Below are 27,179 nucleotides of genomic sequence, written 5' to 3' on the forward strand. Positions count from 1 at the left end.
ACAACATTAACAATGCCACCGTTTAGATGGCTTCTTACGGGAACAAAACAGTGCAGTACCCAGAATTCATGTTACCAGTTGAGTGTCAGTAAGCATTTCACCTGCCATTTCATGAGGATCTGCACAAAGCACTTGGTCTTCTGTTTTTTATTTTAGAAAAGTCACAAGCACCCCTATCAGGCATACACGTGTGCATACGCAGGCATACACCCGTTCATTTGCCTGATGTCTGATTTAAAACTAATTTCAGACAATTGGAAGACTTGTTGACTTTTATGAGCTTTGGATCAGGTCTTAAGTAGACAGTCAGCCATCTTAACGATCAGCTGAGTGTAGTTTTCAAATATAACTCATATTACCACATTTATGAACTAATTTGCTTTCAAAATGTAAGACTGACAGGTGATCTGACTGTTGATTTTCATGTGCTACTTACAGCAAGAATTGCCCTGTCTCTTTCGACCAAATCTGCTAGCTTATCCAAAAGATGGCCTCTTTCCGATGCATCCATTCTTCTCCAGACCGAACCTAGAGAAAAAGCCAGGCGAGCTGCCCTCACTGCTTTGTCCGTATCAACCTGCCAAGAAGGAAGAAAGACGCAGAGGTAAGTAACATTACCAGGCTTACGAAATTTGCTGGTTTACAACCTTAGTCACGTGATGGGGTTTGGAACTGCGATTAATAAATGTCCAGCATTGCTATTCTGGACCTGTTGCTTTATTCTATTTGTACATTTCTACCCATTCACGGGATGTATTACCTTGTCAGCTTCCTGGATCTCACAGATCTGCTCTCCTGTTGCTGGATTATATACTGGGAATGTTCTCCCACTTTCAGAATTTTGCCACTCATTATTGATGAAAATCTAGAAAAGGAAGAAAAGTCATCAATCCTCCTGCATGAACAAACAGTAATGTATATAACAACAGACTCCTGGGAGAGGCTGCAGATTCTAATACAAAAGAGTTGAAACTCATTTATGCCTGTGAAAATGACAGTTTTTGGGAGTTCAGGCTGAGGGTCAGCCCCCGATGTCTTGCTGTATTCTGTGGCAGTATCATTACAGAAGCAACATTAAACTAAGTAACCTGGCTGACGTTCAGATTTGGTTCAAAATCTGTAACAAAAAAACTAAAAAAAGCCCACACCTATATCAGAGAAAAAGCCTTGAAACTGCTGGAGACAAGACAAGGATTTGAAGTAATCATTCAATTCAGTAAGTAAACATTTGGTCACTGATACAACCCAGTCAAGGCTGAATAATCTCAAACATCGCAGTTCTTCAGTACACAGTCAGTTGGTTATGGCTACAGTGATGGCTTGCAGCACAGAATTAACTTGCTTATCTGCTTAGAACAATGGAAATTGTTAAAATCTCTCAGTGTTGACATAATTTTAATTGTCATAGGCAAACAAATTTGAATTTTAATGGTGCTGACAACAGCTGTCTTGAGAGAAGTAATGACAAATGAATTTGTTTAAAGTAGATTTTTACTGATAACTGCATACATGGCCGTCATTTTCTGCTGAATTACTTTCAAGAACAGGATGCAACTATTTATCAGCAAATATGAAAGAAGTCAGTCTAGGAAAATGACAGAGTGAAAGGTTTTCCAGGTATTCAGACTCTTCCTGTCCTTGAAATCTTTCTAAGAATGAAAGTGTTCAAAAAGTCCAGGCACCATACGGGTTCCTTGGAGTTCAGGTATCAATGTATTCCATGAAATACAACTTAAAATGTTAAGGGGGAGATCTGGCCTCACTGAAATCAACAGGAATTGGACCACTGACTTCACTGGAGGCAGGAATTCACCCCTAGGTAGAAGGAATGTTCATCACCCTTTTTTGCTTGAGGGGTTAAGTTGTGTTTATAGAGACAGGGACCTTTCTCTTCTTAAAGCAAAGCCCCATACCCCACACGGATCTTACGACTGGATGAGTAGAAAGCCAAGGGACCCTTTGAAAGATTCAGGAGTCTCTGTTCAGTCAGAGATACCGAGGTGGTGGAAACTGGCCCATCTTCTTCTAGCATGGCTACAGAACGAGACTGAATGATGTATTAAATATCGGTCCAGTTTCCTCACAGAAACACTCTAGACAGTGGGACAGAAATCTGTCCTGCTGATCAGGCAGACTAAACACCGCAAACAACTCGTCCAGAGCAGCACTTTGGCACCTCTTTAATCTTGCTCTTCCTGCTGTCTTACTACCATGAAATAAAGAAGCTCTTACCTTTGTATTGGCACATGGCTCAGGTCAGCCAGATGAGCTCAGGGAGACGATGGAAGACAATTTTATGTAAGGGCTTTGCTTAAATGGTGTCAGGTTATTGGTTCCTTTTTTGTTTGTTTTCTTTATAGCAAAGTTGATGTGGCAAAACCAGGACAAAAAATTTACATGTTTTTCATGTGGAAATGAATGGAATGTAATACCTGTCTTCTCTAGTCAAAGAACAGTATGGTGTGATTATAGATCAGCTGCTGAGTTTTTAGGCTTGGAATAGTACAACAAAGACAGCCACTCCACCCTGCCAACTAAATAGTTTAAAATGTACTCTAACTTAAGCATTTAAAACTTCTCTGATGGCAAGGAAAAGCATCAGGATCAAAATACTGGGTGTTTAAGGAAAGAGGATCTCCAAAGCTTTAATGGATCTGTAAGGAAGGAAGGAAACAAGCTCTCTAGCTAGTCATAAATTGATGAGAAAAAACAGCTGGGAAAAAAACCAGCACTATTGTAGCAAAAAAAAAAGCAGCCAAGAGAAAATACAGTCAGAAAGCTCAAGATGGACAGTTGCAACACCAAAGGGAATAAAGTGTCCATAAAAGAACAGAACATGGTGAGGATGCCAGTGTGCCTGTGCATTTTACAGAAAGGAAAGAAATGGCGTGCTCATATTTGCACGGGAAGGTGAAGATGTGTCTGTAGAGTTTTCTGTTACCAGACATGAGCTTGCTCAACCTATTCTCCAAGCCAAATAGAAGCCATGTAGCTGTGTTCTTCTCAGCGGGGCTTATTAGCTCAGGCTTAGTGCCACACTGACTGCAGTGACATAGCTTCTGGTTCCAAGCTGACTCATGTCCGGCTGACTGAGGACATGGGCATAAAGGAACCTGTGCCTGCCTGGAAAAGACTCTGGCAATATAACAGCTGTGTGTAGAAACCAACAATTACACATGCTTTTGCTTTTATGGATGTGTATCTGTTGTGTTTCCCCATCTTCCCTGTGCCTCCAGCCTCAGCCACTTTGCCATGTGCCCTTCCACCCACTTCAGAATCTGTCCTTTCTTCACGTCCGCCCCACCCTCCACTTTTGTTTTGGTTTTCAGAGGCAGCTGAACCAAGGACCTACTGCACCATTACCATTACTGTCTGTCGCTTTCTTTGCACACTGTACTTATCTCGAGCCTGACCACGTCCTTGGACTACAAGCTCCTCAGATTGTGGGTGGTGTCTTCCTGCTCAGTGATTACACTGCTTTGCAAACCGAAGTACTGGTCCCCGTTAGAACCTTTTGGAACTAACCCAGCCAAAATAAGATAATGAAAGAATCACCACTATGATATCTGGTGACTTACACCGCAAGCCAAAATCCTCCAGCATATCGTTGTCACTTTTTAGACTGTAAGTGAAACAAAGAAACTCAGAGATCTGTGATCTGTGTGGAAGAAGGATTTTACTGTCACCCCTTCCACTGAGTTTGGTGGAGTTAACTCCATGCCCAGAGTGTGTGTGGGTGCACTGAAGAGGAGGGGAAGGGAGAAAAGCTTGCAGCTTCAGGAGCAGATGGCCCAAGGTGATGGAAGGATGTTTGTTTAAGGTTTCAGTATGTACATAAACACATAGGTTCCTCGCGTGATCTGTCTTGCAAGAATAAAACAGTAGGTTGAGTGCAAGAACCTGAGAAGTGGTGGCAACTGCAATTGAGTACTCTTCTCTTACAGAGTGGTCTGTTCTTTTTAAAATAAGATTTTTAAAAGTTAACTACATTCTGCAGGGATGAACACCTATTATCAGGTTTGCTAGTATGCAGGACATGTATTTATTCTTAAAATACATTTCACCATAGGAATAAGAAACAGTGTCTTGGAATTACAAGAGAGTGTTGCATTTCAAGCTGACTGGAACTATAAGGTGTATTATTTTATTGAATGCTCCATTTTAGCCCACAGATTTATAAAAAGAACAGTAATAGCAAATATTTCAGATAGGACATGGGAAGGATCTATTTGGCATAAAGTTAGAGTTGAAGGCAAGAGAAATTGCTACTGTTAATGGTTAATGTTAGTTTCTTCCTGTTCCACTTTCTATAAACAAGGTATTGCCTATACAAGCTCATTACTGTAAACTGAGCACATTTAAATTGGCAGTAAAATCAGAGTATTTACTCTAGTGCACAAATAAAGTACCTAGTCCCATGTTTTGGAACAGTTTCAAGTCTTGAAATCCAGCAGCTGGCGGCTTTACAAGCAAAACCTTACACTTAAATAATTCACTTTTGAAAGTTTTAGGTGTTCTGTGTCAGGTAGTACCATTCAGCAGATATTCCTACCACCAAGACGCAGATTCTTTTGCAATAAATTTGCATTCACAGGGGCTTTTATAACTCTTCCAGCACTACTGACTCCAATGGCTGTTGATTAAATGTATATATCCTGTACATTTAATCTGACTTTCATTATGGCCACTTCGTAAAAATGCCACGAAATGGACAAGCGATGACACATTGCAAGAACAAGGAATCCCTGCAAAGCCTCAAACTGGGGTTTTTTTCTGCCTTATTTATAGTGACCATGGAAAGGCTAACTGTAAATCAGGGAAAATATTTGACAGCAAATGTTCCTATCTATGGATTATATATAACCCATCCCAAACACCAGATGAAAAAGGGGTAACCCTAGAAAAAAGAAGGGCTTGCTTCCATGTAAATCATGCTACAAATTGGACAACACCCAGTGAGTTCATTGTTCAACCTCAATTGTGAAGGCTATTCACATTTACTATTCCCCTGGAATCAATGTTAATTAAGGCTGACTGGGGCTATAAATCAGCCTTTGGTTTTTACAACTTAATTCAGCATTAAGCATATATATGTAAATAAAAGGTAACTGATTAACCACTTGAGTTTTCCAGGAGTTACTGAGGTAATTTGTTTTTGTTTGAGTCCTAGCCTTACCTTTTGTGATTTGCAGTAAGGAGAAGAAAAAGTATATAGTATGTCATGTATTTGCTATGCGGTATTGTGAGTAGTTAAATAATCTGGCCTGTTGGGTGCTATCAACAAACCCGTGCCAAAATGGAAAGGGAAGAAGGAACACTTGAGAAATTTTGGAACACATTTAGTTTGCCATGTACTCTCAGTAGAGCCAACAACTGCAGCAGTGCCAGAGCAGGAGGGGAACAGGCCAGCGCTCCCGTTTTACCTAGGTGGCCCTGTCAGTACAGGGATTTGGCCAAGGACAAACCCAACTGGCAAAACAGACACTGCCTCTTGTGCGGAGCCTCGCTGTAGTTGGTGCACAATGGTCTAAGGTAAATACTCTTCGTTCACCAGCGATGCTGCCTGAGGCAGCATGCAGCGTGAGCAGCAGCTGAGGGAGCGGGTGGGTGAGGAGTGTATGTCTGCAGGATGGGGAAGGTTCAAACAGGCCTTACAAACGGTGCAGTTGGAAGCCCCCAGCTGCCCCTCTGAACATGCCCTTGGAGTGTCATCATGCTCCTGAGATCTCATCATAAAGGCCTCTTGGTAATTTCTGTTCCTTTCCAAGTGGGACGTGGAGAGGGCATGCCATTTGCCTAAAAGGACAGGCACATCCCTCCTGGTACTGACAGTACCCTCTTCCTCGCGCACACACACATTCCCAGAGACCTTTTGGTAGTTCTTTGCAATATAACGGCCCTACCACATATTTGCTAGGTTCAAATTCTGCCCGCAGCTAATTACATGCAGCCACTGCTGACAGAGTTTCACAGGACTAATCAAGGAAGCAATCTGACCCATCCTACAAGACTGCTCAGAGCCTCTGAGATGCCATGTCATACAAAAAAACTATACAAAGGAAAAGTAAAGCTCAACATTTTACATAAAATTCAAGTTACTTCAAGACCCTGCTGACATATAGTTAGAAGGAAGTCATATACTGCACTTTGCATAAGACTGATTTTTCAAAAGCATTATGCACTGAGTTCAATAGCATTTTTGGATGCTCATCAGTTTTGAAATGAAGCCAAGAGTAAATGTTTTTAGCATAAAGCAAAGCAAATTAAGCTTTGCAAATAAACAACTACAATATCTTGTTTAAGTAGCCATCTGTCCCAGTTGGCTTACTAATAATTAGCAACTTAATGTTCATTTCAAACCATGCAGGTAATTGTAGTGATAAGCATTCAAAGAGAAAGGGATGTGTACAAAACCAGGCTGAACAATCTAATCTGCAATGCAGTAGTAGCAAAATATAGAGCAGGGAGAAAATGGATAGAATTTTGTGGTTTTATTGCTTTACCACTGAGGAGGTACAAAACAACTGTCTTTGTGGGTGTGTATATAAGTATTATTAATTAAAAATCAGCACAGAACTAATACCTTCTTTGCAGCTTTTGGTTGAACGAGACCTGGTGTCATGGCACTACGGATTCCCTCTGATGTTCACCCAGGGGCTAGCCCTGGATTTGGAAAATCGAACTGATTTTTAAATGCACTGGGGATTCCTGCATGCTCATTGCCTCTCTTGTTTATGTTGTCTTCCCTTAAAACATAGAAGAAAAGTAATATGGGCTCCCTTAATTCATAAGAGTAATCAACACAGGTGGCAACAATGTAACTTTTCATTTCCTTTCTTGAAAATGTTCTCAAATGATGTGTGAGTGAAATGATGATCTACATTCTTAATTTGATACTGCTTCATAATGATGTCATCAGACATTTTCTTCAGGCTCCCCAGCTGTATAAGAACTTCAGCCAGTGGACAGACAGTGGCCTAGCATTCAGCTCTTTGGAAGTAGAATTATTTTCCCATGGATTTAATAAACAATGTTTTTGTGCTGTTGCAGCTCCAGAAATGTTTTTTGGTACAGGAAGAGGATTTTAACATCCAAATAATAATGGCTTCCCACAGGAGATATGGTTCTGGATGAATGGAGGAAGGAATGGGAATTTCCTAACTCAATTGATTTAGTAGCTGGTTATAATTTCATTCCATCAAAGATCTTTTTTTCATATGTGACTTTCTCCTTAGAGAGCCTTTGACATCAAATCTGCAAGGATGGGGGAGGGGGCATCAGATGCCAAAGTACTTTATAAAAGAATCACAGCTGTTTGGCCCTCAGCATCTTCTTATAGCTGGAGGCATTAAGTAATACATAGTGGCACTTTTTTTTTTTACTTTTTTTTTTTTTTTGGGGGGGGGGGAGGACATAAAACAATTTTAGAGGCATGCAAAAAATCCAGCAGCAGCATTTCCCTTGGTAAATACTGCATAACATCCCAGATACCGGGCACCTGTGCCTCAGTCTGGTCAGGAAATTTCATATCCTTTCCCATCTCGGCAACTTCATTTCCTCTCCTTTGGAAACATTTCAAGACTCCTAACGATTAGTACAATTGTAAGGGAATGAAGTAGATGGGATTGCCAATCAGAGGTGCAGCTTGTTTATTTTCTCAGGCTTTGTTTTCCTTCACTTTTATGGCTGTCTCGATACAACGAATCTCTCACGTTCTAGCCAGAGCATGTTGCGGGGCGCTCCTGGGAGTGACTGGAAACAAGCAGCTGGCTACGAAATCAGCAAAAGCCTGGTTTGTAAGTAGGCACTAGGAAAGCAAAAGCCAATCCCAGTGGACTGATTGCTGACCACCCAGCGACTGATTAGCAGTGCTGTTGTATTTTTAAGAAGGAGATTGTTCAGGTGAACAGTGAGAGTCACTGCTCCTAGCTGGAAGTTCACAGATGATGAGGAATGGGCCACAGACCTCAAGGTCAACCTCCCCAGACATGCTTAGTGCAGGATCCTGCTTCTCAAGGCAGTCCATGAATGAGCCTTATGCTGGGCAGTGCCAATGACTGCATTGCTTTCAAATGGTACACCTATGTACATCAAGGCAGGCTGCCTGGCTTGACCATACAAACAGGAATGGTTATCATGCTGCTCACCACGGTTACCACAGAGCAGTATTGGTCCTGCAGAAGTTACCCAGATTTTGGTTCTTGTAATGAGGTGCCTTTCAGCTGTGGAGGAACTGTAATTGTCTTAAGAGGAACAGCAAACTGTACGTGAGAACGCTGAACTTTGCACTAAACTTAATTCTGCCAAGCAAGCTCCTGTGGACGTAGCTGGTTTTCAGCCACTAGAGGTCCAGTCCCACCCACAGTAAAGTGAAAGGAAAAATCAAATTGGTTTCAGTGGAAGCTGAATCAGGCCCCAGCTGATGAAGAGGAAGCAATGGTAACAGCCTCCAGAGGGATATTTGTGCTGGGAGACAGAGCTGTGTCGCTGGAAACCTGACAGCTGCTCTAGAACCTGTAAGGGCCATACAAAACCAGAACATGTTGATTTTTATTTTTCTTCTGTGGCTGCTGGCTTGTCCTGGCTCCTTACCTCTCCTTACCTGACACCCTCTACCCCTCAAAAAAAAAAAAAAACCCCAAAAAATTGAAAAGGAAGAAGAGCTTTTTTCTAAAGCTTTGTGTGTTTTGGGGTATTTGGGTTTTTTTAAAACTCACTTGGACCTCAGAGCCAGAAGGATACTGTCATGGCTTTTAGACATGGTTTACTATAAATGGCAGTTCCTTCATAAACCCAGACTTTTTAAGTTTCACTCAAGAAATCTAGAGTCCAAGCTCCAGAGCGTATGGCAAAGGCTGGAAAATTTTAAACATTTACAAACGCACTACGGCAGGAGGATCAAAAAAGTGGAATCGGAAATAAAATGCACAAGAAGTGAATGAGGCTGCTCTGGTTTCGCTGTCAGCGCAGCAGTACATCGAAATCTAGTAGGATTATGTTTATGCAACCCAAGTCCTGTGCCAAAGGTACACGTCTGGATGAGAAGGCTGGAGTGTTCAGATTCTCGGGCTGTAACTTCCAAGTAGCAAGGCCTGAGCCAAGCCTACTGAAATCAGAAACAGTCCTTGACATCAGCGGACTTCGGCTCAGAAGCCAAGTATTTAAAATAGGGAGTACATCAAGGTCTCAGTGACATTTCAGCATGTGTAAATGAAGTCAGACTGCATCGTGGCAGACACAAGCTGGAGGAGGATTCATATGATCTAGCACCTCATGGTGGGACCTAACGCATTAGCTCAGTCTCTTTCCATTCCCCGTGGGGTGGGAGGAGAGGGGGCAGCACTCCCTCGGGGCAGTACTTGCTACCTCAGGCGTGCTCCCATTGCCCCCAGTAAGGGCCTGTCCCTCCAGTGGCTGTTGCACTGGCCCGCTCCTCTAGGCATCATGTTTAGGTGCTTACAGGGGGGTACAGCGGGTGCCCCCTGAGCCAGCTCACCGTGAGTGCAGGTTTGGGGAATGGCTCGCTAGGGACAGGTGTGACGGGGGGAGACACTGGGGGAGCCCCGGGTCTCTGAGCAGCAAATGGGAGAAAGGGCTTGAAGCCTCCTGTCAGTCTGCTGTGAAAGTGGAATGTAACATGATTTTTTCTCCCCTATGTCCCAAATCCCTCACACCAAATGTTTGACCTGCCTGTCTTCCTGTCTTAATTAGTCTTCTGTCTTTCTGGGAGTTGGGTCTGTTCTCTTGCAAATGGCAGCACATCAGAGAGGGGAAACCTGTCATGTTTATTTTCTAAGCTGTAGGGGGCACCCATTTGAAAAAACTCCCAGCTTATCTAAACGTTTTTTGTTTGTATGATTTTGAATTAGGAAGTGTGAGTAATTAGTTAAGAAGATTAAATAAGTCTTAACAACATGCAGTAGCATGCTTACTTTCCTCCTCCCCCCCCACCGCACAAGTATTTCCTGCACAAAACCCAGGCTGCCAAACTGTGATGTTACCTTTTTCTATTTTAGTTTCTCACTGTGCCACATGCTGATACAGCATCCGTTATTTCAATTCAGTCTCATTAAAGGGATTATTTTGTGCCTGGTCGTTCAAGAAAATTAATCTAAAGAGAAGAGACTTCAGATTGTATTGTCTGTTGAAGTATACCCACCACAAACATTTTACTCCTTTTGGCTGCCTTATTAAACCTGTGGGAAGAAACTTTACTTACAGCACATGAAGACTTTCCTCAAAGTAATTTCTACCTTTTTTTTTTTCAGGTAATGAAGAATTTATCTGCTGTTACTGGCACAATACAGGAGCAATAACACTTTCCCGTAGCTCAGGTAATATTTCATCTACTCCTAAGAAACTAATCTCCTAAGCTTACCTATCCTTTTACTTGCGGGGCTTTAATTGCTGGAGAAGAACATTTACTGTCTTGCTTAACTGCATCAGAAAACGTTGTTTCTGAAGCCAGGGTGACTAAAGAATTGAGTATGCTCTACAAATCCACTAATAACAAAGAAAAGCCATCACTGAATGATTTGGGTAAGGATGGCAGTGCTTTTTGTGGAGTATGATCCTTGATATCACGCACTGCAACTTAAAAAAATGAAATAACGAAAAAGTTCTAAAAATTCATTAAATCAGGAGTGGAGAGGAGGGAGTATTTGTTTACAGAATCAATTTTTAGGCTGTCACCGGGCTTTAATGAAGTTGTGGCTGTTAAGAACTTGATCCTGGAAACCCTTTCACAAGCACTTATTTGAAATGGTGGGAATGAGGAGGGGTTTGTACAAACAAGACTGGTATTAGTCTGTATCGTTTTCCTGTGTTTTGCATCATTTGCGTATTGCAAGTCTTATGTGCTCATTGTGTGGACATAAAACAGCATAATTATTTATTTGTGCATGGGAGACACGTTCTGCTATTTAAAAGAATCAAGCAGATCATCATTTGTAGGTAATGGCCATTTTAAATGTTCATCACCGAAGAGCAAGTTCTTCCTTAGAATTCAGCTATGCTGCATAAATAAATACTCCTACTAGGATTTCAGACACTATAGGCAACACAGAAAAATACAATGGGCAAATTTATTTTGACTTAAAAGCTCTGTCTGAGAAAATTACCTTATAACTACACATGAGAAATTGCTGGAATGTCAGCTTCATTTGCAGTGGCCCCTTATGGCCTGATCACCCTCCCTGGCACGATAAATCACTGGCAAGATCCTTACCTTAACACGTTTGATCTCAGCTCAGCAAGACTTGGTTTTGATGTGAAGAACTCCAGATCTGTTAGGTCAGAGACAAATAGCAGAGCCACTGACCTGCAAAGTGCTAACTCTATATTAGACCCAAGTGAGCAGCCTTAAGCTCCTGGAAAGTTTGCCTTCACTTCTACTTTGCATCCTGAATATTTTCAAATATTACTGTTAGCGTGTTTTGCTCACATGCCAGTGACATTTCCTTTCATGTCATTCTGCACATACAGAACCCACAAAAAATCAAAAAACCCAAATAAGCATGCAGCACGAGAAGCATGTCTTGGATAAACTGTTAGAATTATCTGCACTTTAGGGCAACAGGAAACAAAACTCAGTATTTACTATCGGTTTCTTTATTTCATTTACATAAATGGCTTGCACTGGCCCTTTTCTACCTAGACTGTGCTTACTAATGTCATAAATAATGATATTCACCAGCACGCTCACTAAGATGATTGAAAGTGCCTGTATGTACGTGTCTGAACAAACAGAAATTCAAACTACTCCTAAACAAACAACAATTATCCAGCTTGTGACGCTTGCATTCAAGTGAACTGTCACAAAGACCAGTTTTGTGGCCACTCAGTTTTGTGGCCTTGGTTTGAAACTATTCCCGAATGTCCTGGTTAAACAGTCACTTATCTCTACGATAGTAAGCAGGAGTGTTAGTCTACCAGAAAATTGGATGTTCTTAATAGGCTTTGGGGGAGAATAGCTTTGCATCATCAGCATTAAGTTAAATCACATTAAGTACCCACTTACAACATAGGGATTACCACTTATGACATCTTCGGTGAAAGCCTTTAAAACAAATTGTTGTGTTTGTTAGAAGAAGCTGTGAGATAACAATTCCCAGAAAGCTGATTTATAAACCCATTTTGCGCTTCAAGAAGGTGCAAAGGAACCTACCACCTCTCCTCTCTTCCAGTGCTACAATGAAATCTCTTAGGCTGGAAATTCTTTTAATAAAAAGTCTTGGGCAGTACCGATCTGTTTACTTGAGAATATTCTTCTGGAGAGAAGAAACCTTTAGCTAGATTTCCCTTCCTCAGAGTTCAGTTCTGATTTCACCGCCAGCTCTTTCTGTTGATAAGCCGTTTACTTTACATATACAAAACTGGAACACAGGTCATTCTACTTTTTATTATTCATAAGGCTGATTGGAGAGAACCAGGCTTAAGCTGTCAAAGCATCCTGCTGTGCTTGGATACCTGACAAATTTACACCCCAAAGTACACTGTGGTGCTAAGACTAAAATTGGATGTGAAGCGCTCTTGCAAGACCTGATTACAGTCCCAAGCAAATAAAGCACTTCAGGGTATAGCAAAATAATGCCAATATTTAATAGATTTTAACATTTTTATATGTGACTGGCAAGCTATTCTGCATAGAGATGTAGGCCTGCATGAAAAATGAGCTCTTCTGTTTACCTTTAAATAGAAGCAGACTAATAACTTTGAGTGTGTAAATTAAAAACATGACCCTCAACTTTTGCCAAACATGCAGCATTAAAAACATAGACTAAGGCAAACCCAAAACCTAACTATACAGAGATTTCCTTAAATGAGCAAAGTAGGTTCTAAGTCTTGTTAATAAAGAGCCTTCCTTAAAAACGAATGTTCATATATGCAGTCCTGAGATCCCCCCGCATTTCCTTTAAAATTCATGTTTCTTTTCCCCTTTCTAACCAAATGCCCTTTTTCTCTGCTGGAACTCCTTGTAATGATACCAGAATGTGGGCAAACCTCATTAGTCTCCCTGCTGTTTACAAGACAGGATTTATGCTCAGTGTAGTGAACACAATGAGACATGATCATTAAATGGCTAAAATCAGCATCGAGACTTTAATCTGAGAAATTTTTCACCCAGACGTTGCAAATGCTATTGGCATGTAAAGGTATGAAAACCAATATTAATTACAGTGAACATATGTCACCCGATGCCCCTGCTTTCTGCAAGGAGTATACCAATAACTAGCCATTTGTGAAGGTTAATTTCATGCAACCTTTGGCAGTTATCTAGTATAAGGTATGTCGCCGATTCAATCCATTAAGTAATAACTAAATTCTCATGGGACCTAGCTGAAGTCAAATGTTGTTATTCCAGGTTCACTGCTTTTAGTCTCCCCGAAGACCGTTTAGGCAAACAGCTGGAAGAGCTGACTACAAAGGTTCCCAGTCACAGGGAACAGCCCTAAGAAGCCCTTACCTGCTTTCCAACCAGGAAGTAAGTTATCAAGGATTTGTTCTGTTGCTCCTTCAAGGAGAGAAATGAACTGAGGCAGAGAGCAAGAGCATGAACACATTTGTGTTTCAGCTAGAATCCCAGCATGAAGAGTGATCGTCTTGGCTGGCGGGTGGAAGAGCTGCGCTGCACCAGCCACTGGGCATGTCTGCACTGGGCTCCTGGTTGCCATCTAAATAGCAGGGCCTGCCTTCCCCCTCCATGGTGGAGCGCCTTACTAAAACAAAACCCTTGAGAAGCGGACAGAAACAATACCAGAGATGACAACCTGGACTGCCAGCGCCATCACTGGGCTGCACCAGTGGAGATAGATACTCCCCCTCCTAACAGAAGAGCCCAGAGGGGAGCAACACTGCAAGCCCCAACTTCACTTGAACTCATTATCCAGTTCTTCCAGCAAGGAGGGCACTGCCTCCCAAACAGCACTCAAGGGAATGGTAACGGAGACAACTCCCGATCAAGTGACACAGAAAGAGAGCAAGCAGCACAAAGAAAGGGGTCTTTTCATCTATGCTGTGTGTGCTTGTGTAGGTGAGTGCACATGGAAGTGTGCGATTAATACCGTATAGAATTGTAGGCATGCAGCCGCATGTAAACACTGGCTCTGAAATTCATCTATATTTCCATTTCCCAGAATAGCATGTACAGAAAAAGAGGTTTTATCTTCTAGTAGCCTGGCTGGTTTAGCAAGAGATCCTGCCTCTGACACTGACCTACAGTCTCAGTTAGTCATGGTTACACTCCAACAAATTTAAACTCCCCCATCTGTGAAGGAGCCTTGTCACCAGTTTTACTGTGAGACTGAATCAATTAATGCTTTCTAAAAGCTTTGATGGAAGGAGCACAATATTAACACTTGCAGTTGAGCGATGCTAGCTAAAAATGTCTTTAGTAACATTAACAAATATGTTTTAAAATCACTATCAAAGGGTTGGACCACCAAGACTAGGCCACCATCGGTACAGCTAACCCATTTCGTGTTAGTCTCATATCACCATTTCAGATGGACAAGTGAAAAAGCAGAGCGTGATTCTCACCTCTCATGGAAACAGCATCCCATAGACATCACAAAAGACAGAGAAGCCGTTAAGTAGCTGTGGTAAAGAAAGTGTGATAAGGACGAAAAGAGGAAGACCAACAGAACATCGAGCACTGACAGAAAAGGGGGTGAAGGCTTAGCCAGATCTCCTGCAAAACATGCGTGCATGTTTCTCAAGGTCCATGCAGGCCATTCAGGTACAGGACTGCTGCAACCATCTGCCACAACTGAAGAAACCGGGAGAGAATAAAATAACCCCCTTAATTTGGAAAGGCAGGTAATAATTTCTTAGTACTTTCTTAGCTACTCAAGAATAAACTATTTCTGTTACAGCTGAAAACAACCCACGTAAGCAAATGTAAAACGTGTATGTTATGGTATACTGGTAAGTTTTGAAAATACCCAGTGGAATCAAGACACTGCTTTTATGCTTGCATGCAAAGAATGTTTAAAATAAACTCCAAATATGTTTCAAACAACAAAATTAGGTGGTTCCTTAAAAAAATAAAATAAAAATCTATGTATCCAACCAGCAGTTACATAACTGCCTTCTCAGATCAATTTGACAGTATACAGAAGTATTAAAGGCAGTTTAATTTCTATTTTAAGGACTTTTTACACTAGCAGAGTGGTAAATAAGAGTGAGGTGCAATGTCATAGGAGGTGCTTTAGTGGTTCAGCTGAAAAGACTTTACAGGATTTTTCAGCTAGCTAGAACACAATTTTCATCTAGGTCATCTTATAGTTAGGAAATGAAATTGCAAGTGCCCCTAAACCAGCACTAAAATCTAAGTGTGAAAATGGGTGATCTGGACTGTATCACGGAGAGGAAAAAACCTAGCATTTTTTGAGCACACGGGGATGAGAATTATCAGAGGCATACCACAATTTCTAGGTATAAGCTATGCAGGGAGGACAAGTCAGGCTGCAGAGCCAGGGGGAGCAGCTCTGTGTGCAAGGAAGAGAAACATCACACAACGCAGACCCAGGGATACAGAGGCGGTGTAGATCATGAAGGATAACAGCAGCAGTGAAGTACTGACTTCTGGATAAGAGCAACTGAAGTGACATTGGAGTGGCACTGAAGTGGAAAAAGAATACAAAGGCAGTAAGGCTGGTGCAAAAGTAACTGCGCATTAGTTAAACGAGAGCCGCACGGAGACAGTGTCTAAAGAGCAGAGTTTTCAGTGTCCTAATCTAAACAAGGTTTGATGTAGGCCTGTCAGGGACTAAAAAGCGTGTCTGAACCCCTGAGAAATGGTTACCACATAAATAATTTCAGCTTCATTGCTGGAGAGAAACATATGAAGAAGCCCTACTGTCTGGGATACTAAACTTCAAGAAGCAGATTTTTTTTTAAAAGAGGAAGTAACTTAGAAACTCCCTGCTTGAAGCTAGGAAATTAAAATCCACAGAATCAGCATGGAGGCTTAAGAATGTGAAAGAGTCAAAGACAATTTGCATTCCCAAGGCTAAAAACTGGAAGCACAGGCAAGAAAATAAATGGGGTGGCTAAGCAGGAAGATACAAGAGGAAACGGGGGTGGGGTGGGGTGGGGTGGGGTGGGGTGGGTGGGGGTGGCAGGCGGAAGCTAACTTTACAAGGTCACAACACACAGAATAAAAACTAAAAACTTAAAATGTAAGTAACACTAATAAAACAGCCAGGGGAAGCCTAAGTTACATAACTAAGCAAGTATAGGCTGTGGGAGAGTCGGTGGATTCTGAAAACAACCTGCCTATGAAAGGCATAAAAGGCAGACTGAAGATATTTCCAGAGGCGGCTGCTCATTTGGGGGAATCTTCATTCGGCTATACCACAGTAGATTATATTTCTGCCCAAAATCTAGTATGTTATAGGGCCAAGGGAAGAAAAGCAGAGCCACTAGTTTGAGTACTAGACAATGATGTTCTGAGGAATCGTCTTTACTAAAAATCTAACACCAGCAGTACCCTGAAGGCCATTCAAAGGGCATGTTCAAGACAAGGACTAATTGTGCTGCAAAAAGTTGAACTAAAGTTCCTGCAAAAAAACTCCAAATGCTAATGCATCTTGTTTCTTCCAGTTTTCAAAAGGTGAGGCATCAGGAACAGCACAAAAGGCACGAAGGACATCCCAGGGTGGTGGTGGTGATGATGTAGTAAGTGGTGTTTTTCCCACTGAAGCATGAGAGAACGATGCCACAGCGCAGACCTGGAAGGACCTTCCAGCTGGAGAGATCCATTTCAGATTAAATGCAGACCCGAGGTTCTGACCAGCTCTTGCCACTTGAGGCCAAATTTGACATGCTGACCTATTCATAAGAAGGTAAGATCAGCTTTTACATGACAGGCAAATAATCTCAGTGTTTCCCTGAAATGATAAATAGCTCCGCTTTGGACATGAATCAGTCTCACTTTAGACTGAAGCCTTTACCTGTGTAAATGTATTTGGAATTTCTGTAGGGAAAGGCACCTTCTGATCATTTCTGAGTCAAAACTGAGGGCTTTTGTGCAATCACTGCTGGAGGACCAGAGCACGGTAAGAGGCCAGTGTCCCTCTGGCATCCTCTTCCCATCCAAGTGCAGCAAAGAGGCTGCAGCCTGTTCTGTGCAACACTTCCTATGTCTTTGTGACTTTCCAAATGGATTTTTCTAACTCACTTATTTTAAATTGGGGCACAGTGGAAATCCACATGGAAATTAGCAAAGTATATCCTTTCTATAACCGCACCACCTGCTGCCGGCTGCTCCACAGCTGTCCCACCAGCATCCGTTTCGATTCTGAGTTCAATTCAGAGTCTTCATTACCTATGAATCCCTGACAGATTAAGGTCTATATACTCTAGTGGTCAGCACGGTCCTTGTGTTTTAACCTCCAGCTGAGGTCAACTGAGATCGAGCTGACCTTAAACGTTTTCATTTGGGTCACAGAACGTGATGTGGATGGTTCTCTGAAGTATTTTCCCACTTCAGTCTAACAAAGCCACAGCGTATTATATTTCAAGTCATAAGGCAAAAATCTCGTTCACTAGGCTCTCTGGGAAAGGAACTGATGTCCAGTGACGTGAACAAGAATGAAGTCCTTCTTTTCTTTGGTCGGTTGGAGACTGTTTCAGCAACACTATCACAGCAACACCTTGATGTGGCTTCACATACGATACTTTTAGTAATGGAGTGCTCTTAAAGCTTAGTCACACTGCGTAACTCCACCTTGATGTGCTGCATTCGTGTCACAAAGGTAGGTTGCTATTAAAAGTAGCAGAAGATGCTGGTCAGTAGAAATAATGGTTTTAGACAAATTCTGAAATACAGAACTTGAGTTTTGGAGAAAAACCAATTAGGTGTGTGCAGTCTGAACAGGAATTCCGCTATTCATTTGAGTAAGCACAAAAGTAATGAATGGCTGGGCGCTTAGATGGCAATAATTTTTTAGACTTCATCTTTCTCCATATGATAATCAGTAGTAAGTCTTCACATAGCTATTTATGCACTTATTTGTGCTCGAGTAGGGATGCCAGCGCTTGTCTGAGGATTCCTCACTAGGGGACTGCACGGAACTGCAATTTGCTGAAGCTTTTTTAAGCCTTTGCACATCTGTGCTTGTATTATATTTACATTCCTTATAATGTTGTCTCTGTATAAATGCATTTTTTGTCTCTCATTTCTTTCAGCTGAACTAAGGTCGATGTTTTGTTGCTTGTTTCAGAGAGTAAATTCTACTCTTTGAAAAGAAACAAACAGATAAAAAGTTGTATTTTTTTAGATATGGAGAGAATTAAACGATTTCAAAAAAATGAGCCAAATGTTACAGTTCAGTCTTAGGGAAGATAGCTGCAAAACAGTAAAAGAAGAAATGTGACTTTATGCAGGATCAGACTAAAAATTTATGATATGGACCACTGAACTCATCTTTTGTCATTTATCTCTGTAAACCTGTGAGATTTTTTGGAAGATAGTTAGTCAAATGAGGAGCCAAGATGAATCAGTGGATATAATTTATTTAGACTTTAAAAAGGCTTTTGATGATAAAGTCCTTAGCAAGAGGCTATTAAGGAAAGTTAGTAACCATATGGTGCAAGATAAAGTCCTGCCATGGATTAAAAAGTGGTTAAGAGATAAGATAAAAAAGACTGGAAATAAATGGATAATTCTCCCTGGAAAGAGGTTAATAGCAAGGTGCCCCTTAATTACTGTGACTAGCAATCGATATCTTGGTTCACCTGCTTTTGCAGATCATTAATAGTAAGGTACATAGTTTGCAGATAAAAATATTCAGACTAGTGAGAGTACTGAAGAAAGTATCACTAGGGCCAAAGTGAAAAGGCATTTGGGCAACTCAAGGGTAGATGAAATATGCCAGAGGTAGTAAATGCAGAGCAAAGCCTGTTGGAAGGAAGGGTTCAATTTACTTTTAGATGCTGGTATGTTCCCAGCGACTTGCAGCGCCCATGGACAGCTCATCGAAGACAACTGTTAATGTGCATTGTAGAGAAGGGAAGACAAACGGATACAGTGGCCGTGCTGTGTGGTGCTCCCAGGAACAAAGCAGGTCATGGCGGTGAGTAACTTCAGACTGTCAGAGCCCATTGCGGTCTGTCGGGAACAATTCTGCACGGCGAGGGAGATGGGCGAGCTGAGCAGAGATCATCAAGAATTTGTGGACTGTTGGGCTTTATTGAAAAATGCAGATACCTCAAGACAGCAGTTTAATATGGAAACGTACCAGATTGGTGAACTTCTGTCCTTCAGAAACATTTCCCACAGAACAGAATGGAGAATTAAAGAGGGAAAATTTTTTTTTTTTTTTTCACATCAGATTGAAAGTGTATGTTCCAGACACATTGTCCCAACTCAATAGTCCAATAGTTAGGGTCAGTGCCTGGACAGCCACCGATCTTTGATCAAATCCTTGCTCTGTCTGACATCGTGAGTATTCTTGGAGCAGAGATCTGAATCCTACTTTTCCTCGCTGAGTGTGCTGTGTACTGGGCTATCAAGTTGGTATCTCTCAGGCCTCATAAATACAAGTGAATCATCCAACAGGAGAGAACGTGAGACTGTTTCCAAGGATAGCCAAAGGTGGATAGCGTCCAAAATCGGGACCTAGCCACCACCAGAAATCAGGGATCCACAGTCAAGTTTCTGCCCTGTTTGCTTCAGAGCAGGCGTGTGAACGTGGCTACTCTTCAGCTGGGGCAAGTGCTCTATTACCGACTTGGTTTTGGTGTGCAAACAAATACACACACCTTTTGCATTGGAATACTTTTAATCGTAAACATTTCTGCAAAGATGAGAAAAACACTCGCTGCATAGCTCTTATCTTTCAGCTTATCATTTGACCTTACAGACTGGAGAAAGAGACAAAAATTTCCCCCAAGCCAGCAATACTGTATTGTACAGCTTGGGTGTGTCAAAGCAGTCTGTATTTTCCCTAAAGACTCAGTCGTTTCCTAAAAACTCAGCCCAGCAAGATGTCACTGCTACAGCAGTTACCTGCTCAGTAATGCAGTAGTTATCCAGCCGTGGCCAGTTTCAGCCTGGTAGTTTCTGTATTTTTAATGCTCTTAAATTAACATGGTTTTAGCAGCTGTATTGGAGTAAGCAAAGGCAGGGGACTGAACATGCATAAGACTGCAACTGTTTTGTGGTCCCTCACACAGAAGCTGGGTAAACTGGGTTTGTGCAGAAAACCTTCAAGGTTGGGAGGGAAAAAAGAATCCTCTAGCCAGGCTGTTAATTGGAAGGAAGTACATAAATAGTTTGCAATTGATACGTGGGTTGATGGCTTGCAATACTAGCTACAAAGTATGAACGCTCTAGAAGAGAATTCAAACTGTAGATTTAAACAAAAGTAAATCTAAATACAGTAGATACCCTTCATACATGATGATACAGAGGGACACACCTAGTGTCAGCATCAGATGCTGAAGTGTTCCACCACGGGGTAAGGAGCTGTTCTTGCTGCCTGCTCTTCATGCAAACGTCTCTAATTTTCTGTGCCCTGTCTTTTGTAACCAGACGGCGCTTGCTGAGCTGACCCAAAGGCCAGCTGATCTCTTCAAGTATCAGTCACTGAATCTGACTTCAGGAGACATTAAAGGAGTGAGCTCATTCAGGGAAAGACTGGTGGGAAATGGCACGTGTCATTGCTTAGCCAAGTTTTGCCAAAGCTCATCTTTAGTTGAAAAAAACGGCAAAGGTTCTGCATATTATTCTAAATAAAATAGATTCCCTGCCTCCTACCTTAATGTCTGTCTAGAATTTTATCTGGAAAACATGTGCTGGAAATTGTGGCAAAAATAATTTTTAATGGTGTTCTGCATCATTCATTTCTGGGTGATGCCAAGAAAGCATAATGGGAATTAAAATACAGAAACTTAGTTACAAAACAGTTCAAACTCAAATGCTTATCATACGAGAATTAGAAATGTATTTGCTAGTTCTTGTCTGCCCAGTGTGCCTACGCTTAATTGGAACTGCTGCCTACAGCTTGCTGCTGCAGTGCTGGGTAGTTTCCCTGCTCTGTGTTTAGAAACTGACCTGATTTTAGCCTGTGCTGTAAGAGTAGTAGCAAACCCTTTTACACAAGACAAAAAAATACGGTTGTCAGCCAGTTTGCAGGCTACTACTACAGAAACAGTTCTGTACCTCTTCCCCACCACAGCGCTACAGCTTCACCCCTTCAGAGCAACTCTGCAAAAAACTCTCAAACCCACAGTTCTTCAGCTTTTCCTTATGCTAAAGTTCTTCGACTCCCTCTCAGGCTTAAATCAATTGGCAAGCAAGAAACAAAACTTAAAACATCCAGTTGGACTGGTGTCCCCAGCGCGGTGCAAACTGAGCATGTTTGCCCGCTGCCAGAGCTCGGGGAGGGCAGAACCACAGGGTCCTCATTTTATACTGAGCTGCCTTCTAAGGTCAACGTCACTTATGAAACCCACTACGAAAATACTTAGTAAGTCAGATTTGATTATGGCACAAGGACAGAAGGATATCCACATCCTGCAGAAACACCGTTAGCCCCTCAAACGGAGATGGCAAGAGGAGGACGCTGCAAAGGGCTCAATCCATTGGGCTGACTCCATCTCTACCGTCAGGTACTTGGGAGACGCTCAAGTCTCGGGCATGAGACTGGAGTTCCGTAAGAGCCTGGAAGAGGGAGGCTGGGAACCCTCTGATCACCCTCAGAAGCTCTCAGGTTCTGGGAGCCACCAGCTCAGGGGTGGGCTTCCTGTACAGAACACGTTAACAACCTGGCCTTGCTGGACGCCATGCTACGGCTTGTCTCACACGTCTGATCACGCGTCCAGAGCAGCCCCTTCTGAGAGAGTTTCTGGCATGAAGCTGACATTTGTAGAAGTACGACTTGTTGCCGGGGAGAAGGCTGGATCCCCTTCCTACCTACGTGCTCCCTTACGTATGGAGCACAGCACATGCCCGAGAAGCCTGAGGAGGGCTCGCTGTGCCACGGGGCTGCAGAATAACCCAATTCCTGCAATACTGGAAGGTCGCCTGTTCTGCAGACGCAGTCCCTCCCCGGACATTAATGTTAAGAAGTAGAGAATTAGAAGAGTTACCCCAAGGAAAAGAGAGAATCTTGCATGTAGCAGTTTTAGTACTTGCCAGCCACAAAGAAAAGCTTAACCCTGTGTGCCTGAACACCCGTCTTCATGTCTGCTTCGCAGCCTTTTCACCAGTTCTTACTACTCACATCTGAAACACTTTATTTTCACAGAGATCATGCCAAGGTATTAAAAAGCTGGGAAAAAATATTTCTAATGGCTGTTTTTTAAAAGAAGCACAGGCTGACTCCCAGTATTGAAATCACACTAGATACTGCTGCACATCTTACATAAAACCATGGCATCATAACTTTTCATCGCTAGCAACATTTTTTTCTGAGCAGTGAAGAAGTGCATTGCCTCTATGTGCCACATCAGGTGTACAGGTCGGAAGGACCTAACGCACGGATTTCTGCTTACTGCAGTAAACCTACCAGACTATTTCAAAAGTTTCAGCAATTCTGGTAAATAATCAAATACATGAAATTTACATGGGTGGTATTTGTTTTGTTGATGTTCTTGGAAGGAGCCTTCATAATAATTCCAAGGACAATGTAGTGTTTTAGATTAATGAATCATAAATTTACTTTTCTCCAGTACATACTAAAAATCTTTATCAAATCTCATTCAGGCATTCCTGGAATTTTAACGTGATCCATCCTACCAAAACTGTTGCCTAATTTTAGAATTCTAGAAATGGCAATTAATTGGCAAAACATATTTTAAAATTACTTCACTCAGTTTAAACGTTCACAGGTACCTCTATTTTTCATAACAAATTAACTCCCAAATGGTTTAAGATTTTACATTCAGAGACAGCTGTAATAAAGAGTTCAAGAATTCTGTGTCCTGGTTGTGTATTTAAAATTCTCAGCTAACAAGCAGGAGAGAGGCTGCTAGGAATGCTTACAGATGTCCAATTTTACAAGCTTTGGGATTGTTGGTGGAGGGTTTTTTTGTTTTGTTTTGTTTTTTTTCCCAAAGTCCTTTAGTCTAATGTTATTTATTGTTTATGGAAGTTGTTTGTCATTTAAGACATGAAGAGACCACTCCCCCCAAAAGAAAGAATCAAGTTACAATCCATTATTTCATTTTTGATTGTTTTTCTTTGTAATAGGTGGGAAAGTGGATCCTGGATAAAAGTCCTGCCCAAGACAAGACTCCAAGCTGAAGACTCCAATTATCTATAAATCACTTGTATTTCCTGCAGAGAAAGAGAAAAAGGAGGGAAGAGCGAGACAGACAGAAAAACAGAGACAGAGGATATGCCAAGTGAAATATTTGATACCTGTCCTAAACCAAATTTCTCTCAAAGCAGCCAGGAGTTACCTGATACCTCAAAACCAAGCTCAGTGGAAGCATGTTGCCCGTTTTGATTTTGGCTTAATATTGAAATAAAGTCATTTTCTTTTACTTGTTCCATCAGCATAAAACGTGTAACATCTTACATATTTCTGAGATGATAGCACTATATATGCTGAATTACTAAAGGTGACTATCCGGTTTACATTCTCACAGACAGGAAGAGGTGATTGCTGACGACTGTTACCTTTTTCAAAGATTTTTAGAACCCATTCTCTAGTTTTTGCACAGAGAAATGCAGGTACACTTATTAATGCAAACAGTGATACTACTCCCAAGTTGTTATCTACTGAACACTCCTGAAACACATTTTACACTGAAACCAGCAACAAACAACATTCATGCCAAATACTGTTTGCACAGTGAGATTGCTCCCAAAGTGTAACACCACACAACATCAAATAACTACTATTTGTTTAAACTCTTCATTTAAACTATCTGCAAAGAAATCATATGCAAGAAACCATATGCATCTTTTAATTTGCATATTGCAGTCTGCATTAAAATGTAATGAAATCTAAAATAGTTGACTTTTGTCTGAAACATTCTTCCAGAACATGCAATTGCTGTAGCAAATTAGAGGACAAATTAGTTTTGGCACCCGCTTAAAAAAAGAGAAAATATGAAAAGCTTTTAAAGTGATGATATGGAGGAAAAATTTACACTACATCAGCCAAAATGAGTTTCCTATCAGCTCTAAAGCTCCTGAAGTTGTATTTCCAGTAGATAAAAATGTTATCACCTTTTTCCAGTCCTGATGTGCTTATTTTCCTATTAAGTTACTCAGTAATTAGAAACAAAGTCTGACATACTGTAATCTGTTTACACAATACATTTGAAACCCTTCTCCAAACATTTTTAACTAAAGATGCAAAGATTCAAAATATATAAACGAATTTTAAAACTTAAATTGCACTTGCAAACAAACGACTGTTGTTAAAGCCCACTTTAATTGACAAAAACAATTTAGTCCCGTATGGACCCTGCTAGGTCTGTTCTTAACCTCGCTTTATGAAAATTAGTCTTAAAGGGCAGCAGGGGAAAACATGCCCTCCTGCAACATCGTGCAAGGGTGTATTCAAGTACCACGGAAGTTAGTAGGGCGACCTGTTCCAGTGCTGGAACAGCCTGGCAGTATTAAAGAGTCCTCCAGGAATCGTAAAAGCGTCCCTTGGGCACACAGGGTAATTCAGGAAAGAAAACATTTTAATTTTCCGATGAAGATATACAGGTATGTATAGGAACTTCTCCTGAAGTACATCAAAAGCAGCTGAAACATATTCGAGAACTAATGATTTTGCACTGAAAATAAACCCCAGCAGCTCCGTAGAAAATACTATGTTTAAAGACAAGTGACAAAGCCAGTCCCAGCAGATCTAATTTGCTTTTCTATTATCCTGTGGGTTTTCAGATGATTACAGGGCTAAAAATCTTGTTTCCTTTATTACAGAGTCGAGGCAGTCTTTTAGTAGCTTTTTTTATCTCTAGACTCAAGTTGGGTAGGGCAGAATGAAACTGATTTTAAGCAAAAATCCCCCCTTTGGAGGGAGCGCGGTGAATTTCCCTGCCAGAACAAACAAATACAACTTACCTTGGTGTATTTGATTTCAAGGTTGAGAGTGGGAGAAGGCAGCAGATGCAGAGATGCCATCAGAGCTGCAGGATCTGCCTTCACCTCCCCTGGCATCTCAATTTTACTGGAAGTCATAGTCTTGGGGGGGAGGGGGGGGGGAGGGGGGGGGAGGGGGGGGTTTATAGTACCACCGAGGCCCCCGCTCTGACCTGATGTTGTGTTTTGGGCTGCCCCCCCCCTCCAACGCCCCGCGCTGGAGATGCTGCTCTCGCCCGCTGTATATAGGCAGGTGTCACGCCGGGGCCGCTCCCATTGGCCGCGGGGCAGGGGCCGGGGCCGGGGCCGGGCCGGCCTACCCAGGGCCACGGCGCGGCCCCGCTCGCTCGCCCGCGCAGCCGCGGCCCCGGCGCCGGGATTCCCCCGCCGCCCCGGGGGGGCAGCACGGCCGGCGGGGGAGCGGGGGTAACGGAGCTGCCGCGCTGCTCCCCCCGTCCCCGACTGTCCCGTGCCGGGCTAGGAGGCGCCGCGTCCCCGAGATGCCCCGCCCGGGCACACCGTGCGGGGACCTGGCAGCCCCGGCCCGCCGCCGCCCGGGGAGCCCCGGCCGATGCGGAGGGGTGCGCGTGTGTGGGGGTGCAGCGGGGAGGGGGGCGGCCCGCCGGCAGCATCGCCTCGCAGTGCGGCCCGGGGCGGGGGGCACCCTCGGGCGCGGGCAGCCCCTGGCGGGTCCCGGGCCCGCTGGGGCGAAGCCTCCGCCTCCAGCCCGGCGTGTCCGTGTCCGCTCCGCGGGCCCCGCCGCCCCCGGCCCTCCTTCGGCTCTATTTTTGCGCCGGCTGCCAGCGCAGCGCCCGCGCCGCCCCGGTGGGATGCGCCCCCCCCGCCCGGCACTACCTGCCGCCCCGGCGGCGCCATCCCCGGCCGCCTGCTGCCCCCTGCCGGCCGCACGCCGCCCTGCAGCGGCTGCCCCCCGGCAGCGCCCCCCAGCCCGGTCCCCCCGCCCGGCCGTGCCCCCTGCGCTCCGTGCGCGGCTTCCCGCGGGGCCGGGCGCTTCCCCGGGCCGTGCCCCTCGGGCGGCACTGGCTTTGCCGCGGCTGCCCCGGCCCCCTCCGCCGCCCCGCGCCCCCGGTCCCACGCGCCCCCCGGCCCCGCCCGCGCGGAAGCCCCGGGGCCGGGTCTCGTGCGGCGGCGGCACCCGCGAGCCCCCGCTCCCGCATTCCCCGGCCAGGAGGAGCCGGTGCCCGCTGCCAGGGCATGGCCCCCAGCCCAGCTGCGGCCGCCTCTGCTCTTGAAAGTTCTTTGCAAAAGGAAGAGGCCTGAAGGGCAGAATAATTTGTGCAAGCAAAAGCCACCTGTTCCCCTGTTCTCAGCTACTATTGTTTTTTCCCTTTGGGGGGCGGGGGGGGGCTTAGCATGAGGCCACACGATGCAAGAGGCCGGGGGTGCCGTACGGGGGGCTCACCCGCGCACTGTGTCACCGCATGTGCAGCGAGCGGTGGGCGCATGGTGGGTGCACAGTGGGCACACGGTGGCCATCCGCCCTAGCTGGCTGGATGAAATGACCAACAGCTTGAGCTTGCACCTTGACTGGGCATCAGAAATTTATGGTCAAAGCCCTCTGCTCTTCCAGGCAGCAAGCACGTGAAGCCCAGACCATTTTTCACTAGGCAAAATCAATGAAGTTCTGCTTACTGATGCAAATACTCCCAGCGTTTTGAAACGGCTCCTATGTCATGTTTTGAAGTTATCACATTGCAGACAGATAAACGGAGAAAGGACACCAAAGCTACAGCTGTCTGAAGTCGGCAAAACAAAGCAACAAGAAATATACCACATGACCTGGTTATTGACTTAGTCAAGAGTAAACAATGGGACCCGGCCATGTTTTGATTTTGTTACAAATCTGTTGATTCCATATATATTCCCTGCTCCATATTTTACAAATTCATGGACAATTGAAAAGACTGTCCTGGTGTTCTCCTGGTGTTTGTACAGGAGCACGGGACAAAGGTTGCTCCTGCGCAGGCAGGCAGCACAAGATCCAGAGCGCCAGGTAAGTAATTCCAGGGTTAACATGCCTATCTCTGTAAATTTCCAGCTCAATAATGAAAAAGACGACTGCAGATTTTGCTTTCTTTCATTTTTCATCTTTTTTTTTTTCTTT

The 27,179-nt window shown here is 43.4% G+C and overlaps 1 protein-coding gene and 1 long non-coding RNA gene across 3 annotated transcripts in view; one reads left to right on the forward strand and one right to left on the reverse strand.

Moving 5' to 3' along the window:
* ALDH1A2 (aldehyde dehydrogenase 1 family member A2) overlaps window positions 1-27,179 on the reverse strand; it is an 82,192-nt gene that overhangs the window by 32,594 nt on the left and 22,419 nt on the right. Inside the window, exons 1-3 of one of the 2 annotated variants that reach the window (XM_005435487.3) lie at window positions 25,037-25,162; window positions 761-865; window positions 437-577 (exon numbers count right to left, since the gene is read on the reverse strand). In XM_005435487.3, the coding sequence (XP_005435544.1) occupies window positions 437-577; window positions 761-865; window positions 25,037-25,153 (363 nt within the window). In that variant the 5' untranslated portion in view covers window positions 25,154-25,162. Of the gene's footprint in view, window positions 1-436; window positions 578-760; window positions 866-25,036; window positions 25,163-27,179 lie in introns of those variants that run through there. The other variant, XM_027800091.2, reaches the window with a different exon arrangement.
* LOC114014874 (uncharacterized) lies at window positions 469-23,900 on the forward strand. The gene is made up of 5 exons (XR_003558551.2): window positions 469-604; window positions 10,269-10,334; window positions 13,364-14,817; window positions 16,606-17,759; window positions 23,201-23,900. It is a non-coding gene; the product is annotated as an uncharacterized LOC114014874 (long non-coding RNA).

This window comes from Falco cherrug, chromosome 7, assembly GCF_023634085.1.
Source record: "Falco cherrug isolate bFalChe1 chromosome 7, bFalChe1.pri, whole genome shotgun sequence".
Classification (NCBI taxonomy): Eukaryota; Metazoa; Chordata; class Aves; order Falconiformes; family Falconidae; genus Falco; species Falco cherrug.